Consider the following 18,546-nt stretch of genomic DNA (forward strand, 5'->3'; position numbering starts at 1 on the left):
GGTGGGGACACTGAAGCCCATACACGGCTAGGGATTTAGTCAGATCACAAGTCAGACAGGCACTGGAACTTACGTCTCTAAGGTTTGGCGGAGAGCTGAAGGGGCAGCCCTCCTGGCCCCCTGCAGGCCACCACGTGCCCTGCAGCGTGACATCGCTTCAGGGGGTAACCGCCTCTCCTCCAGAATTCCTGGCCCCACCCATCAGCAAGCAGCGGGCAACTCACGCGAGGCTTACCAGCCCCTCAAGAATACTGCAGCGGAGGCTGAAGAGCACCGCCCCTACCCCACGTGATCTCGCCCGGCTCAGCCATGGCCGCCTAGGCTCGATGGGAACGATACTGATTGGACCGTCAGAAGATGACCCGCCTCCCAGTGGGGAATTTCTGCGCACGCGCCTGACACTCTGGCCAATGAGAAGACAGAAAGCGGCCGTGTTGCGTCACTTCTTCCGCCCCTGTTTCAAGGGATAAGAAACCCTGCGTCTAGGGTTCCTTCTTTCCCAGGCGGCTGCCGAAGATGGCGGAGGGGCAGGTACAGGCTCCGCGCGGGCCGGGGCGGCGTGGGGCCGGGTGGGGTCCAGGCCGGACCGGGGTTGGACCTCTTTTCTGTCGTAAGTGTGCTGTGGAACTTAAGGACGATAACTGAGCAAAGCAGAAAGCTTTCGGGGTAAGAGAAATCCAAAACGGGAATATAAGGCAGTTTTTGTTCTCTGGGCTGGCTAAGAATGCGGCATCATTTTTCCCTCGAGGGGCGGTCATCGGGGCTTTCTACACAACAGTTATTTTAAAATTAGGCCTCATTTATCTAGATCTTGGCGGAATTAAACCGGTGTGTCCCCAGCAATGGGGAAGCACGCTGAAGGCGGCTACGCTACCTGGGGACGGTGAGAAGCCGGGGGTAGGCCAAAATGGAGGGTATTTCCGCCCTGCCCAGGCGCCGGTTGCTTCGGCCACGTGGAAAGTGTGCATCAAGGTTCCCCTGCAACTGGGGGTAATTTGGCACGAAACCTTTGCTGTAGGTTGGGCGATCTCTTGCATATGGGGCAGGCACAAATTGCTGTGCTTTGTGGTTAGATGGAGTCTAAAAGTGCCAGTGCTGGCAACTGGATGGAATGAAATGTTCCAGATCCTTGAGACAGTCGTAATTGCTTAACCAGCTAGAGGCCCTCAAGGAAGGTGGAAGCTCACCACTGACTCTTCTCCGGCTCCTTGTGTAACCTATTCCTGATACAGGGAGGGAGTGGTGGGAGTCGTTCTGGAAGGGGTGAACATGTGATGGAGTGTATGGTTCAGGAGGGAAAATTAAGTTTGAAGCCAGGGAAATGGTAGAGTTCTCTGAACATGGGTCCCTGCGTTCACATAACATACACTTTGTAAGAGCTGGAACTTCTGAAAAGAAACGAAGGATTAGATTAGTACTTGAGCCATTAAAGCTTGCCGAAGGATGCAGAGCTAGTCAGTACCAGAGCAAGCTTGGGTTTTTGACTACCGTACCTAGCCTCACTGGCTCTGAACCTGTTTGCTTTGATTCTCACACTAGAAAGCTACCTTTGAGATCAGAACAGGATCAGATTCTGTTCAGATTACCGGTTCCTCTAACTGGGTGATCAGTGTTGATTCAGATTGTAACTTATTCTCTGACCATGGAACATAATCTGAGCATAAAGATGCCTGCCCTTGAAGCAGCTGAAATGTGAGGGATTGGTTTATTTTGTGTCTTACCCGCTCGCTGAAATTCTAAGTCAGTCATTTGCTTTCTTGGCCATCTCTAAAGTGAGCCTTAAGTTCTAGTTTTGGGTCTGATATCTGGTTAGCAGGCATTCTGGGAGGTAAGTGAACTAATGGAGAGGAGAAATTGGTTGAGGTGGGCAGTGAAAGTTGTGGGTGCCTCTGAGCCCTTCTGAGCTCTTCAACCTGTCTCCAACAGGTCCTGGTGCTCGATGGCCGAGGCCATCTCCTGGGCCGCCTGGCGGCCATTGTGGCCAAGCAGGTGCTTCTGGGTAAGTCTGCCCGCTGCCCGGAGCTCCCACCAGACATGAGCTCACAGGTCAGTGATGAGCAAAAATCACCATCTTTCGTTTGAGTCTCACGACCATGAGATCAACCCCATGCACCGCTCTGAGACCTGCCAGCATCCTCCCCTCCTGGGTCAGGGGCTCTGAATTCAAAACGTGTTTTGTTGGAGTAACAAATTGAACTTTAGCATGAGACCAGCTCCACCAGTTAGCCCTCTGTGACTTGGGGCAGGAGATTCTGGTATCTTCTGGTGTGTTTGTGCACAGGGGCCAGTTTTAGGCAGGGCTGGGGTCTCTTTCTGGGCAATAACTGGGCACCTGGCTTCCTGACCTTTGCCCTCCGTGATTGTTCCATTTTCCATTCCCTCTAGGCCGGAAGGTTGTGGTCGTGCGCTGTGAGGGCATCAACATTTCTGGCAATTTCTACAGAAATAAATGTGAGTTAGGGCCTGGGAGGAGGGTTGGGGAGGGTGGACCTGTGTGGCGCTCAGGCTTCACAGACTTGGAAAGCAGACCGCCCCCTCAGTGGTGGGAGGTGCAAGTCTGAGTTCCCTAGCAGGCCCTCAGAAGTGAGGTCTGGCGTTGGAAGGAGTTACTGCCTGGCTGGGGACTATGAGGCCTTACATGCTCTCCCTTCTTCCCAGTGAAATACCTGGCCTTTCTCCGCAAGCGGATGAACACCAACCCCTCCCGTGGCCCCTACCACTTCCGAGCCCCCAGCCGCATCTTCTGGCGGACAGTGCGAGGTGAGCTGGGCCCAGGGGCCGCAGGTGCTGAGGGGGCAGGTAGCCAGTGATGAAGACTCCTCCCACTCGTGTTCGAGTTTCCCAACCGTGAGATGACGCCACATGCACTACCATCTGAGGCCACCTGCCTGCCTGCCTGCCTGGGTGGGACAGCGGCTCCCCCACGTGCCCCACTGAGCAGGCCTGCTGTCCTCTGTCCACAGGCATGCTGCCCCACAAGACCAAGCGGGGCCAGGCTGCTCTGGAGCGCCTCAAGGTGTTTGATGGGATCCCACCACCCTATGACAAGGTGAGCAGGACGCAGTGCCCTCGACAGTATCCCTGTGGCTGGCGTCGGTGATGTTCTGCAATTACCTACATTGTTTGATCCCTGTGAAAAGAGCACCGGCTGAGACGCCTGCCCCAGCCAGCCTTCTTCCCTGTCTGTCCCTCACTCCAGGTCTCTAAGCCCCTCTCCTTCTCTAACAGAAAAAGCGAATGGTGGTTCCTGCTGCCCTCAAGGTTGTGCGTCTGAAGCCTACTCGCAAGGTGAGCCTCCAGATCTTGCTGAGTGATACCCTTGGGATTCTCAGGTTTCCTGGGAGGGTGCGCTGAGGGCCCTAGGACTGGCAGATGATGGGTTTTTCTCACGATGGTCTGCGGATGCCACTGTGGGCAGTGCCGAAAACGCCAATGGCTCAGCTGATGCCAGGAGGAACGGGGAGCATGGCTTCCCTGACTAGCTGGAAGGCTCTAGGACAGGATGTTAACGCCCCTCCTCTAGTCACCCTGGCCTCCTTTTGTAACAGCTTCGTTTCTTCTCCCTCCCCTCTAGTTTGCCTACCTAGGGCGTCTGGCTCATGAGGTTGGCTGGAAGTACCAGGCAGTGACAGCCACCCTGGAGGAGAAGAGAAAGGAGAAAGCCAAGATCCACTACCGGAAAAAGAAGCAGCTCATGGTGAGGGTGGGATTGGTACTGGCGGGGCGCCACATCCCCGGGCAGCTGGCAGCTCTCACCTGTTTGTTAGGCCTTTGGAAGTCTCTGCCTGAGGCCCACTGTGGGCATGGGGAGTGGGACTGGGTCCCTGGGATGAGGACAGTCCCCGGGAGCAGCCACTGACCGCTATCTGTCATCTTGGCCCCACAGAGGCTACGGAAGCAGGCCGAAAAGAACATCGAGAAGAAAATTGGCAAATTCACAGAGGTCCTCAAGACTCACGGATTCCTAGTCTGAGCCAAATAAAATTGACTGTTTATTCTTCATGCTTGGCCTGGCCTGCCCTTCCTCCATTGCCACCCTAGGATGTGGGGGCCCCCAGGGGCTGCCATGCAGGTGCCACAGGCAGACGGGGTATAGCCGAGGGACATTAGTCAGTGTAGGCAGGTCCAGGGGCTGTGCAGGCATCGCTGGTCTGCAGCGTCTTTGTTTGTGAGACTTTTAAGACGAACAGTTGGAACAACCAGTCCAGTTGCAGTATTGGCAGAAGTGAGCTGGAAGACTAGGGGAAGGGATTCGCAGGACTTAAGGGAGTCTGCTCATGCTTCCCACGTGGTCGGATACTATACTCTGCAGCTGTTAGGGTGTGAGAGAATGCCCAAAAAGTGTCTCTGGAAGAGAAGTTTCAGCCAAGGGGTCACAGGCATCGCCCTTATGTCTTCCCTATATTTTGTGATCCAAAACCAATAAATTATTTTTTTAAAGAAATGTGGCGTCTTTGCAGTGTGTGTCTGCTGTAGAGGCAGGCCCAGGGGAGCAAGGCTCTCGGCTGACGGGGGACTTGGAGAATAAGACTGGCTGTGCTCTTTACACAGGTGGATCAGAAACTGACTGCCTTTCATGGAAGAGTTGACCTTGGTAGAGATTTTCCATGCCAAGGAATTTGAGATGCCTGTGGGTTTGTGGGTATTTATGGCCTGTAGAGCCAGGTGCTGCCCATTTTACATAAAATTGTCTCCCTAATTCAGCTGCAAAGTATGGAATTGGCCACTCTTCCCTAAAATCAGTCCTTCACTGGGGCATGTGGGCTTGTCAGGCTGTACCACATCAGGCTGTAATGCAGAGATAGGTGAGGTATTAGAGAAGTGAAGTTTTTTGTTTTTTTTTTTTTAAGATTAAAACTAGACCTGTTAGTTCTGCCAGGATGAGTCCCTGAAAGGATCAAGGTACCTAGCCCTTGGTCACCTCTCAACACCCAGGTGGGGCCCCCTGCCCCACCTTAGGAGGTTCTGTGCAGTCAGTGGTGTCAGCGCTGATGACACCCAGAGGGGTCTGGCTTGACCAAGGTACATCCATCTGTACTGGGAGGAAAGTTAGATTCCTGTTGTCCTTTGAGACTGGTGGGCAGTACTTGGTGTGTGTGGGTTCACTGAGCAGGTGATAACTTCCACACTGCCATTCTATCCTGCTTAGTCTCCAAAATGTCCAAGACAGTGGCCCAAGTTTTCTCAGGATCATTTTGCAAATGGGTGGTGTCCCTGCTCCTGGGGGCTCCTGCTCTCCAGCAGAGCCACCTCCAGAACCAACTGAAAATCCTAGAGTTTAAATCTTATGACACTATGTTAGAGCAGCACAATAGGTTGCCCAAACCACTTAATTCTGGCTTAAAAATGTAAAACTTGCCACTTCAAAAGACATGCAACATTGGGTGTGGTGGTCCAGTGGCTAAGACTACTCTGCAGAAGGCCTGTGGGTTCCATCCCTAGTCAAGGAACTAGATCCCACCTGCTGCAACTAAAGATCTAAAATCGATGAATGGGAACTAAGACCCAGTACAGTCAAGTATTAAGCCAAATGTTAAAACACTTTGGAAGATTACATGTCAGACTAGGAGAAGGTATTGGTGAATCATGTCTCTTGAAGGACTTGAATGCCAAATACATAGAAAAATTCTTAAAATTCAGTAACAATGAGCCAACCAACAAAAACTTAGGCCCAGAATTTGAAAACGGCTTTCACCAAAGAAGACACAAATGCTAATAAGCATGTGAAGAGATGCTCATCATTCCCCATTAAAGAAGATAAATCTCCAGGCATAACCTTAATCATTCCTGGGGGAGAAATAGAAGGAATCAGAACCTCTGGGCCAGCAGAAGGAACGTTCCCCAAACTGCCCAAAGTGAAGTTAAGTGAAGTCGCCCAGTCGTGTCCGACTCTGCGACCCCATGGACTGTAGCCTACCAAGCTCCTCTGTCCATGGGATTTTCCAGGCAATAGTACTGGAGTGGATTGCCATTTCCTTCTCCAGAGGATCTTCCTGACTCAGGGATCGAACATAGGCCTCCCGCACTGTAGACAGATGCTTTACTGTCTGAGCCACCAGGGAAGACCAAACTGCCCAAAGCACCCTCCAACAGCACTCTAGTCCCAGAGCAGCTTCAACTCCTGGGCTACAGCAACCTTGGACACACTGGTCCTTGGGCCGGACACAGAGGAATGGCTTAACAGGCATTTCAGTGCTCACTGAGGAGGGGGCCCTTCTGTACTCTAATGTTTGCATTTCTGTTGTGAAATGCTAGGAAATATCTGAGATCTGTCAGAGACAGGGAAATACGCCCTCAAGTGATAACTAAGTTGGCTGAAGTTTGTTACTGAGCACCAAGGCTGTTCACACCACAGTTCAAAAAATTCAAGGTGGTGGTTTGTAAGCAGCCTTAAAATAGTGATGAAATTAAATAGAAATTAAAAAAAAAAACAATGTATTATAGAAGGTAAAGGAGAGAGTTTAAAGACTTAAAAATCAGACAAGTTGACGAAGGCAGGGGAGGGTAAGACAGAGATAAGTGTGTTTGGTCACAATACAAAAAGGATTTCCTACTGTTGAGTTGTGATCAACACCACCTAGAAGCTAAGGACCTAAACATCTCCAAATTGCCCTCACCCCCTCAGAGTGGAACAGTATTACTTTTCTTTGCTCTTCCCTTATCATCAAAATCTCACCAGCTGCTCTTAGCAATTTGCAAAGTATTGAGCATTTAAGACACCAGACAGGAAATCATACCTAATCTCACCACCTGGAGATGTAAACCACTAGGGCAATGTCATGTATTTCCTTCCAGGCTTTTTTCTACATTAACTTTCATACACAGTTTAGCCAGGTTCCCCCTTTTTAAAAACTAAATATAAATTCTTTCCAAGTTATTCAAGAACTCTAGAACTTTTTTCTTCAAAAAAAAAAAATTATAAAACAACTACAAGGTCACTGGGAGGAAGATACAGCAGGTTTTAAAACAAAGTCTCTCTTCCTTAATGCTATCCCAGAGGGACTGAAACAGTGACAATTAAAAATGAACCATTCATCACTTATATGTGAACTCTAACATAGAACACAAGTGAACTTATCTATGAAACAGAAATAGATTTCATAGAGAATAAACCTGTGGTTGCCATGTGGGGGGTGAGGGAGGGATGGATTGGGAGTTTGGGATTAGCAGATGCCAACTATTATATATAGAATGGATAATCAACTGTATAGCACAGGGAAATATATTCAATATCTTGTGATAAACCATAATGGAAAATATGAAAAAGAATGTGTATATATATATATATATGCAAAATTGAATCACTTTGCTCTACACCTGAAACACAACATTCCAAATGAACTATAATTCTGTTTTTTTTAACTGGGAAAAAAATCAAAAGAATATTTTGTGATCCCTGTAGAAGTTTGTTAGGAGCATAGATTGTATATTCTAAATGCAGTGCTTTAAAAAATCTTTACTAGACTTGTAAGTGGGAAAAAAAAAACCCTCATGTTTTCTTCTAATATATAGCTTCTTTTCTTCATGGCTTCATTTCTCAAACCTACCTAAATTTTATCCCTACACACCAGAAATTTACGTTGGCATAAAGTAGGAAGTAGGGATCCAACTTTATCTGCAGGTGGTCTCACACTTGTCCTAACACAAAATTACTGAATAGTTTATATATTCCCCAGGGATTTTCATTGCACCTGTCATCATAAGCTAAATTCTCAGAGTTGGATCTATTTTTGGACTTCCTAGAAGATATATTTTAAATATTTACATTAAAGAAGTTAACTTTTTACTTAAATTAACATTTACTTAAATATTTATATTGAAGAAACCAACTTTTATTTGCAAAAGAAATTGCATTTAACACACCCACACAAATATAATAATGTACCAGGATTTCTTTTAAAATGATTCATTCAAAGGCAATTTGAAGCAGAAGAAAACATACATTTAAGTCTTATATATATTATGAACTCAATGCAACTTTGTACATTGAACTGGAACAGTCTAGCAAAAGCCTAAATTTGAGGACTTTGGTGAATGTGAAGTCTCAGCGAGAGCGCTGGGAAAATTCAGGCCAAGACTTAATTAAGGAAAGAGGCCAAAGTCTGGAGTTTGAATTCTCCCAAGGCCCAAATTAGGGTGTTACAAGACACAGGGTTGTTGCCACCACTGGCCAGAAGGGGGCCTAGTACGCAAAAAGTGCGAAGTGCATGTAAAAACGACTCTGGTGTTCCTTCTTTTAAAGTTCATTTAAGTTCATTCGCTCAGTCGTGTCCAACTCTTTGCAACCCCATGGGCTGCAGCACGCCAGGCCTCCCCGTCCATCACCAACTTCCGGAGGTTACTCAAACTCATGTCCATGGATTCGGTGATGCCATCCAACCATCTCATCCTCTGTAGTCCCCTTCTCCTGCCATCAATCTTTCCCAGCATCAGGGTCTTTTCAGATGAGACAGCTCTTCACATAAGGTGGCCAAAGTATTGAAGTTTCAGCTTCTACATCAGTGCTTCAAATGAACACCTTAGGATGGACTGGTTGGATCTCCCTGCAGTCCTAGGGACTCTCTTGAGTCTTCTCCAACACCACAGTTCAAAAGCATCAATTCTTTGGCGCTCAGCTTTCTTTATAGTCCAACTCTCACATCCATACATGACTACTTGAAAAACCACAGCTTTGACAAGACGGACTTTTGTCAGCAAAGGAATGTCTCTGCTTTTCAGTGTCTAGGTTGGTCATAACTTTTTTTCCAAGGAGCAAGCGTCTTTTAATTTCTTTAAAGGTAGGTGATTAAGAAGGCAGGAAACAGATTGCTCAGGTTAAATTCCCAAATTCCGAACTATGCCTCAGTTTCCACATCTGCAAAATGGGAACAATTATCAGAGCCATCTTAGTGGGTTAGCACAATTCTGTGTACATGGTAATTGCTATTAGATTTTTGCTTTCCAAAAATTTGTAAAATAATAAATTGATATTCGGATTTGGACTTGCACTGACCAACGCAGTAGATAACTAGCTCCATGTGGCTATTTAAATCGAATAAAATTTAAAATTGAGGTTCACAGTCACAGGCACCCCACTTACAGTGCCAGTGACCAGTGTGTTGGACAGCACAGATAGTATTTGCATCATAGCGGGGAGTACTATTGGACAGCGCTGCTCACCAATTAGCAGAAGGCATTTTTTTTTAATTGAATTAAAAATTTCAACGAAACCACTCTCTGGGGAAAAAACGGCCCACAAATGAAAACGACTTGTATTAAACTTAAGAAGTTCACGGGTAGTGTCCGTCCCTCACAAAGATGGCGCTTCGCAGCGCCTGCATGTTCCTAACACTTTCTGGTCTCGCGCCCCGCAAAAAGATGGCCGCCACCACAACCCGTTCAACCCCTGCACGGACACAGACACGAGGTCGCAAACCCCACGCGGTCTCACTCATCTCAGGAACATGGCCGCTTCCGATAACTCTCGCGATCACATAGGCTGGTTAAGGCTGGCCACGCCTTCCCAACGTGACCTAGCATGCAGGCGCGCAATGATGGCGTAAGACTCTCGCGAGACAGTGTGTCGCTTCCCGCCCCTCTGCCTTGAACATCATGGCGGCTTTCATTCTGTCTGCGAATCGCGTGCTTAGGTAGGACCGTTCGCCAATCAGAGCCTCGCCAAGGCACCGCCCCAAACCGTGTCCGCCCCGCCCCTTTGTCGTCACTTCCTCTCTAACCCTTGTGCAGTCGATAAGGAAACCCGGACGCCGCTGCGGCCTTCCTTTTTTCAGGCAGCCGGGAAGATGGCGGACATTCAGGTATGGGCTACGGGCCGATGCGACGCTCCGGGGTCTGGGTTTCAGCGGCGAGTCCTGGAGAGCGGGACTCCGCGCTCCAGTTTGGGGGTTAATTTCCCAGGGGTTAATTTGGGCAGAGGGCAGTTGTCTTGGCGTTAATCTCGATTAGCACCTCCTAAATGTTCCCTTGTAGCTCGGTCGGTAAATAATCTGCCTGCAGTGCAGGAATCCTGGGTTCGATCCCTGTGTCAGGAAGATCCTCTGGAGAAGGAAATGGCAACCCACTCCAGTATTCTTGCCTGGGAAATCTCATGGACAGAAGAGCCTGGTGGGCTGCAGTCCATGGGGTCGCAAAGAGTCGGGCACGACTGGGCGACTAACATTTAGACTTACATGCTGGAGGCTCCGCATTTGGGGTTTAGTAAAAATCAAGATTTACAGAGTACTTTTTATTGCTTTTTGGAGGCCTTAGGCTCTAGGGTTAATCCTTTGAGAGCTGACTTCTAAGGGCCACTCCAGGGAGCCCGTCAGTTTGGTATTTAATTCTGGAGCCGCCTATGTTAGTTAAGGAGTGCATCCTGGTTGGATGTCTTTGTGTCTTGAATAATTTTTGCTGAACAGTTTTGGTGTTTGAGGCATGGTTTTGTATCGCTGGGGCTTTAAGGATTGAATGCTCTAGGTGGTAGGAGGTGTTTTAGACCATAAATGCTGATGTAACCCTGGGTTCAGAGTTGAGTCTGAATATTTGGGTTAGTGTCTTGGAAGATAATTCTGGGGCGCTTGGCGCTGGTGGCCAGAGTTCAGGGAGTTAAATACTCGACAAGATGGTATTGGGATTTTGTGAAGCTTTCCAGGCCAGGTTGATGCCTGCTCGGGTCTTACCAGCTTCCTCCTCATCCCTATAGACAGAACGTGCGTACCAAAAGCAACCGACCATCTTTCAAAATAAGAAGAGGGTTCTGCTTGGAGAAACTGGCAAAGAAAAGCTCCCTCGATACTACAAGAACATTGGTCTGGGCTTCAAGACTCCAAAGGAGGTACGGGCACCCTCAGAAGAAAGGAAGAGACCCCTGTGTCCCTGCACATGTGCCCAAACCGAGTTGACCTATCCGCATCTCAGTGGCTGCTGCTAGGAACTGTAGTTTGTGTGTTTAGAGAGGCCACGCCCCTTGTTCTTTTCAGGAACTATGTTTAGGGCTCCCTAATCCTCCTCATCTCTTTAGGCCATCGAGGGCACCTATATTGACAAGAAATGCCCTTTTACCGGTAACGTCTCCATTCGAGGGCGGATCCTGTCTGGTGAGTGAGGACCTCCAGGGGCTTGGGTTCAAATTCCTGGGTCTGAGGAAAGAAGGGCTGAGGACACTGAGGCTCCAGGGTCCTGGGTTGGGGAAGGGGTTGGCAGACTTCTGGTGACCCCAGGGGGACACTTTTGGCAAATGATGTCTATTTCACGATGGTCTTCAGACGCCCACCCTGGGCAGTGCTGAGAAGGCCACTTGGCGCAACTGATGCTGGAAGCAGGGCTTCCTGGGAACCCTACTCAGCGGCCCCCTGCTTCCCGGATGCCCCAGGCTGCCTATGGCTCCCTTCCCTGTGGGGCCTGACCAGGAACTGCCCCCCGTCCCCCCAGGCGTGGTGACCAAAATGAAGATGCAGAGGACCATCGTCATCCGCCGAGACTACCTTCACTACATCCGGAAGTACAACCGCTTCGAGAAGCGCCACAAGAACATGTCCGTGCACCTTTCTCCCTGCTTCAGGTGAGCAGGGTTGGCTGCCCTCCTGGGCAGGGAGGAGGGGTTGGGCTGCACAAGAGTGAGTGGGACCAGACCTGGCTGTAACAGGACGCCCTGGCCGCCTGTGTGGAGGTCATCAGCTGTTGGGGCGGGTAGTAAAGGGGTCCTGTATCATCATCTTTGTGAGCCTCCAGTGCCCTGCAAAAGACATGACAGATGGTGGTGTTCTGTCCCTGGAAGGGTCGGACCATCCTCTGCATGGCCTGGAACCTGGGGCCTTATACATTGTTTGTGCTCAGTAATTACCTGGGGGAGGGTGAAACTGGAAATAGGAGCTTGGTGGGGGTTTGGAGGAGCCAAAGCTGAGAGGCTCCGCCTAGAGACATGAAGATGCCTTTAGGGTCTGCTGAGAGCAGAGCCTCCCCTAACCCAGCCCTGCTCCCCTCCACAGGGACGTTCAGATCGGTGACATCGTCACGGTGGGTGAGTGCCGGCCCCTGAGCAAGACCGTGCGCTTCAATGTCCTCAAGGTCACCAAGGCTGCCGGCACCAAGAAGCAGTTCCAGAAGTTCTGAGACTGGACCTCTGCCTGCTGCCCCAAACACAATAAAGTTATTTTCCCAGGCTCTGGAAAGCTCTGGCTGTCTGCCCCTACAAGAGGGAGGGGTTGTCCCCAGGAATTAAGTGGGGTTGGTGTGGAAGATGGGATTCGTCTACATCTTCTGGGGGCATAAAGATGGGGCCCACATCCTGCCTCCTGCCCTCACGTCTGGGTGTAGCAACCTGTATCAAGATGCTGCCTCCTCTGATGTTTTGGTCTTTGTTACCTTTTGGTGTTGCGCACATGAGGCCTTTCTACCTGGTGTTGAGCTCCCCCCGCAAGTCTCTGGGGAGGAAGTGAGTGAGGGTGGAGGTTCCTGGGTTCTCTAGACACTGAGCCTTTTCTGGTCTCTGTGGGGAGGGGGAAGAAGAAATATCCGCCCTCTTGGCTTTGCTGGGTGTCAGCGTCAGTGGGTTGGGTGGGCTTGGGTTCAAAGCTGCCTGTTGGCAGAGTTGAAGGTCTTGAACTCAAGGTGGGATTGTCTTCTGACGGGAAAGCAAGGCACCCACCTTCCCCTGCACATCCCGCCGACCCTCCTAAGTGAGCACCATGCCTGTTTGCAGATGAGCAAACTCATCTGAGGGGGCAAGTTCTCTGTTTAGGGTCCCAGGAAGTACCTAAGCTGCAGGCATCAGATGATGGGGACTACTTTGCCCAAAAATCCTAGTAAGGAAAATGGCCTAGAGGGCATAGCGAGGCCAGCCAGCAGTGAGGGGTCACAGGCGGCTGCATGGATAGGAAGTCCCTCAAGGTGGGACTGAATCAGGACAGACCAGATGGGGTGGCTTTGGGTGAGGAGAAATTGGAGATGGGGAAAAATGAGGGCAAGGCAAATGAAGGGGAAGAGATTTCTGACAGCCAGATAGGGCAACCTTGAGGGTCAAGGGTAAAAACTCAGGAAATGGGGAGAGCTCAACAGTTGGTATTAGCAGGAAAGGCTTTCTGCTACAGAAGTGGGGAAAGGAAGAGGGACCTTGAGTGTCAGAGATGTGAGACACCCCTCTGCTGGACACCAGTCAGACGGAGAAGCAGGTACAGAGACAGCAGGTGCAGACAAATGCCGAGGAGAGACAGCAGAGACCCTCACCTGAGCCACAACGGGGCAGAGATGGAGGCTTAGGTTTAGGGGAGGCGCTGGAGTTACCCCGTTAACTCCAACCCGGAGGCCTGGTGCTGCTGGGATCCCCAGGTCCCTGCCTCCCCGTACCTGTACCAGGGACCAAGACACACACTGGTACAAGGGTTGGGAGACAGGGCCATGAGAAGAGAAGGGCCGCTGCCGCTGCTGCCGCCTCTGGGGACTGCGTCTGGACCGGCCCGGGGGCTCCTTTTTACCCAGGCCTGGTGAGGGCGGGGGTTCCTGCCAGAGGAAGTGGGGCCGCATCAAAGAGGGCAGGAAGGGGCAGGGACGGGTCAGAAGGGGGCACGCCCCGAGGTTCAGCCTTCGAGCCCGCCCCACCTGGTGCTGGAGGGTGGGAGCCCCGTGGAGGGGCACTGGGACGCAGAGAGCGGGGGACAGCGATGGGGACCAGGGAAAGGCAGATCCGGAGAGACAGGAGGAGAGAGAGGACGGGGAACGGAGACCCTGAGGGGGACCTGGGGCCGCTCCAGGAGCCCCCACCCGCAGGTGTTTCCGTTCGGGGTGGGGCCACCGTGTTTACAACAACAACAGGCCCGCTCCTCTGTTTCCTCCCAGCGCTGGGTTGCTGGGCGTCTCCTTGGCACCCCATTGTCAGGCTACCTAGTGTCGGGTGCAGCCCTGACCTGGTGGGGACCTCCTGATGGTCAGTGCACAAAATCCAAGGAGAAAGTCCCCAGGGCCCTGTCAATCCTCTGTTCCGATGACCTGGAGGAGGACATTACCCGCGGTTCTGTTTGTTTCGGCTGCTCTGGGTCTTCCTTGTGGCAAACGGGCTCTTTGTGGCAGCGTGCAGCTTTTCTCTAGTTACAATGCAAGGGCTATAGAGTGTGTGGGCTCAGTAGTTGCCCCACAGCATGTTGGATCTTTGTTCACTGACCAGGGCTTAAAACCGCATCCCCTGCATTGGAAGGTGGATTCTTAACCATTGGACGGAGACAGGAGATAGAGGGGCTCCAGGTTAGACATTACAGCTGGCCTCCTGGTTGCATTTCACGGAGCACAAAGATGTGGGCTTCAGGCTGGATCCTTAACAACTGTTAGCATTTCCTGAGATGAGAACTGAGCTCCAGTTGAGGAATTTACAGTCAGCCTCCCGTTTGCTTGGCAAAATGGAAGTAACAACAGAAACAGGGTAAATAGCCAGTCTTTGTCTCTTGTAAACACTTTAAGGTAATAGTCAGGGCAAGGACAAAGAGGGGCAAAACCTTGTTCAAATAAAGGATTACGGGATCTTCACTCCCCCTCTTTTGGGACAAGGGAGACCCTACACATGCGCAAAAAGGCTCCTTGGAGGCCAAAAATCAGGGGATAACACCAGGCCATAATGATTCTTGCTCAGAAGCCTTCACTTTGAGATCCATCTTGGCTGAGCGGTGTGTGTGCACCCAGGGTAAGGGTCCCAGGGTAGGCCAGGTGTGGAAAAAGGAACCAGATATTGGGCTAAAGGTAAACAAAGACCTGGGAGAACTGACCTATATAAACGACTTAACCGCCCCTTCACTGCGCTCCTCCTCACTACGGGGGACGCCCACACCCTCTCTGTCTGGGTGTGCGTCTCTGCCTGGCTTCGGTCTTAACAGAGCAAACCACTTCTGTGTGTGCGCTCCCCACATTTGTTGTTGTGCTCTGTCTCTAACAATAAACTTTGTACCTGCCTTTATAGTTTCTGCCTCCGTGATAACTGCATTTTTCACTGCGGCCAAAGAGCCGGGGAAAAATAGTTTCTAGCCTCTACCCCTTGCTGGTCTGGTGGCCAGGATTCCAGGCTACCCAGTTCATTTCTTGGGAAGGGAATTAAATCTCGCTTCAAGCCACTGCTCACTGCTGCCTCCCTGAGACCAGGACCACCAGGAGGGTCCCTACCTGCCCTTCTCAGAGCCCTGTGGCAGCTAGAGACATGACTCTTGGGCACAGCTCACAGCCGCAGAGCTTGGCCTCTACCTGCCTGCTCCTCCCACCCTCCCTGCACCCCAGACTTGCTCCCTGCTCTGAGCCTTTGCGCTGGCTGTGTCCTCTGCCCAGAACCTCCAACCCCAGGCTTCCACTTGCTGCTTCCTACACCCCTTAACCTCTAGTTTTCACCAACCTCTTTCCATGTGGCAGAATCTCCAGCCCTCCCAGTGCCCCCTCCCTGCCTGAATGTCCCACATAGCCAGGAAAGCCTGGTCATGACATATTTGTATATTTGTTGCACAGATCCTGTATGACTGGGCACACTTATTAGTTAACCTGTTAACTGCTGGAATATAAACTCCAAAAAGGGGGGAAAAAAATCTCTGCAACCCTGGCACCTGGAACAAACTGAGTGCGCCGCACACGTTTGCCCGAGTGCATGAATCCTTTTAAGGTTAAATCCCAAATGAATTAATTTTTAAAAAAGTTAAATCCCCACATTCTCGCAGGCCAGGCTTGACCCCTAGCATTACCCCAGATCCGTCTCTTGGTGGGTGTCTGAGCCAAAGATCAGGAAAAGGAAGTTTTGCTATAACTCGCCACAAGTAAGGGGAACACCAGGGACGCTCCCCAAAGGAGTGTCTCGCCAGCAGCAAAATTGGGGAAGTTTTAAGCTAAGGGAACAAGCACATTCATGGGGCGGGGGTGATGGAGCAGAGGGGAAATCAGCACAGAACTGGGGCAAAGTTCGCCCGAGCCCTAACTGTAGTTATTGAAGTCTGGAGGGGCAATAGCATTTGATCCTTCACCTGGGTGGGGCCTTAGTTACTGCAGAACTCAAAGATTGTATCAGATAGTTCTGTATATACTTTGAGGAGGAATTAGGACTGTTTTATTGTTTCTTGACAGCTTTTCCTTTTTTCTCTATGCCCTCTCTTCCAGTAAAGAATCTGTCTGCAGGAGACCAAGGTTTGATTCCTGGGTCGGGAAGATCCCCTGAAAAAAGGAATGGCTACCCACTCCAGTACTCTTGCCTGGAGAATTCCAGGGACAGAGGAGCCTGTCGCAAAGAGTCGGACACGACTGAGCGTCTCACACTTTCACACTTTACTTCCCTGAAGATCACGGATGACTGAGACCTGTTCAAGGGCAAGTACTGAGGCCAGGCTTAGATCACAGATGGCTTAGGCCAAAATGGCTTCTCTTACATCAAGAAAGTCACTCGTGGTTCTTTTTCTTCAGGGACCCCCAACCTATCGGCTTACACTGGGTCTCAAGGCACAGAGTAACCGGAAGCAGTGAACTTGCACAGAAACCTCCCAATGTTTAGTATGAAGACTGCAGGCTCTGTTGCAGAGTCTAGCCCTGCCCTCATTCGCTGCATAACCTTGGGCATGTTATTCTGGGAACCTCGGGGCTTCAGTTTCCTAACCTGTAAAATCTTGCCTCCCTGCCCCTTTGGGAACATGAAATAGACTAACCTGTGTTATCGGGGGTAGAACTAGTTCTAGTAAGAGATACTTCTTAAGGAAGTGATTGTGTCACATTCCTGAGCCTATTGTTAGAGCAAAGCCTAGTGAGACCTTGGCGAAGCCTTGCTGAGTCGCTTTGGCCGGCCGGAGGACAAAAGTCTTTGGCAGGGGACTTCCCTGGTGGTCCAGTGGCTATGACTCTACGATTCCGACGCAGGGGGCCCAGGTTTGACCCCTGGTCAGGGAACTAGATCCCACATGCCACAGCTAAAGATCCTGCATGCCGCAAATAAGACCTGGTGCAGCCAAACAAATTTAAAAACTAAAAAGTCTTTGGCAGAAGGCCCTAGAAGTATCAATGGTTATGGAATCCTGGATCTGCTACAGCAAATTCTGGTGGTTTGTCATGGGATCTTGAGACTGTTTTAGCATGCTTCTGGAATATTCTGTTGCATGCCTCTTATAGGTGTCCCCAGTGGTCATTTTCCAGGGAAATTAGCTCCAAGCATGTTTCAAAGCAGGCTCCCAGGTTATGATGACAGCAGGTGTCAGGCCTGTTACATGAAAACAGGGCAGATATTGGTTATATCATAATGTTTTGCAGCCTCACATCTATCAGAACAGGCCACAGGAATATTCTGTTATAGCCAGACTGGCGAGCATCGTTGCAGCCCCGTGTGGTATTATAGCACGACCTATAATAGATTATAGTGGGACCTCAGGGTCTTGTAACTTTTTTTTTTTTTTAATTTTCCCTGTGGTCACAGTACATGGTATGTGGGATCTTAGTTCCCCCACCAGGGATGAAACCTACGCACCTTGCTTTGGAAGCGCAGTGTCTTACCCACTGGACCACCACCAAGTACGTCCATTGTAACTGGTGGTCGCAGTATCTGGGTTAGATGAGAGCCAGCACATGCATCTTATGTGTGGAGCAGGCACCTGGATTCATTTAACTAGCCCCAGGACTGCAAGTGGAGTCTAGGAATATGGAATTGGAGCGGCTTCAGATGTGTGAGCAGCCTTGCTGTCGTATGCGAGCACTTCCCTGAGTTTTCCATCACTGGAAAACCCTGGAGTTTCGCATTACAGTAGGTCCGAGCTCTGTGGTATTTAAACAGAGACCCACAGATTGTTCCAGGGGTGCATACAGATTCTGCTAGAACATTCTAGAAGTTTTAGGGACCTATTAAACCAGCCCCGGGTCTTTCACTACCGGCTTCCTTCATTCTGCTGATGCTTCCTGTGCTGGCCCCTGGGGATGCAAGAGTGAGCGAGACAGAGCCAGGGCCTGAACCCTGGGGACTTTCACCGCACTGAGTGGGAGGCAGGCAGTGTGGGGAACAGGTTACTACTACGCTCTACTATGTGCCTCATGCCAAACCTTTGATTCACTGAAGCCTCTCTACCGAAGGAGGCACGATTATTATCCCACCTCCCAGATGAAACTGAGGCACAGAGAAGCCCACGGGAAAGAGGGGGTTTGGTTTCAAACGCTGGTGTGATTGCATCTTGGGGTCAGGAGGGGGCGCTACAGTGCAGGGGAGAGAGGAGGGGCAGATAAGGTGGTGATTCAGGAAGACAGCTCAGAGCTGCCAGGGGCTATGTCCCCAGACACCAAGGGCAGCATCAGGAGTGAGCTCCCTGTGCCGATGTTCCAAAGGCACCTTGGTTCGTTTTGAAGTTGGAGCTAAGCGCCCATATTTTCATTTACCCCTGGGCTCTGCACATTTCATAACTGTCCTGCTGTTTTCTATTACTTTATTGTGGGCCCCTGGCGATGTGATAGTAGGACCCCACGGAATCTAAAAGGCATAGGCAAACGGACTTCCCTGGTGGTCCAGTGGTCAGGACTCGGTGCTTTCACCGCTGGGGCCCAGGCTTCAATCCCTGATCAGGGAAACTAAGATCCTGCAAGCTGCAC

At 50.5% G+C, this 18,546-nt stretch overlaps 2 protein-coding genes and 1 non-coding gene across 3 annotated transcripts; 2 read left to right on the top strand and 1 right to left on the bottom strand.

The window, feature by feature from the left end:
* RPL13A (ribosomal protein L13a) lies at positions 420-4,002 on the top strand. Its single transcript, XM_018062788.1, has 8 exons — positions 420-531; positions 1,927-1,999; positions 2,386-2,451; positions 2,659-2,760; positions 2,964-3,049; positions 3,229-3,288; positions 3,575-3,697; positions 3,887-4,002. Exons 1-8 carry the CDS (start codon positions 517-519, stop codon positions 3,971-3,973), a joined length of 612 nt encoding a protein of 203 aa, XP_017918277.1. The 5' UTR covers positions 420-516; the 3' UTR covers positions 3,974-4,002.
* On the top strand, positions 9,530-12,149 carry RPS11 (ribosomal protein S11). The gene is made up of 5 exons (XM_005692721.3): positions 9,530-9,797; positions 10,682-10,813; positions 11,000-11,075; positions 11,410-11,539; positions 11,967-12,149. The coding sequence occupies exons 1-5, from the start codon at positions 9,783-9,785 to the stop codon at positions 12,088-12,090; spliced, it is 477 nt and encodes a 158-aa protein (XP_005692778.1). The 5' UTR covers positions 9,530-9,782; the 3' UTR covers positions 12,091-12,149.
* Positions 13,289-13,385, bottom strand: MIR150 (microRNA 150). The gene has a single exon (NR_129599.1). It is a non-coding gene; the product is annotated as a microRNA 150 (primary transcript).

Source organism: Capra hircus, chromosome 18, assembly GCF_001704415.2.
Source record: "Capra hircus breed San Clemente chromosome 18, ASM170441v1, whole genome shotgun sequence".
NCBI lineage: Eukaryota > Metazoa > Chordata > Mammalia > Artiodactyla > Bovidae > Capra > Capra hircus.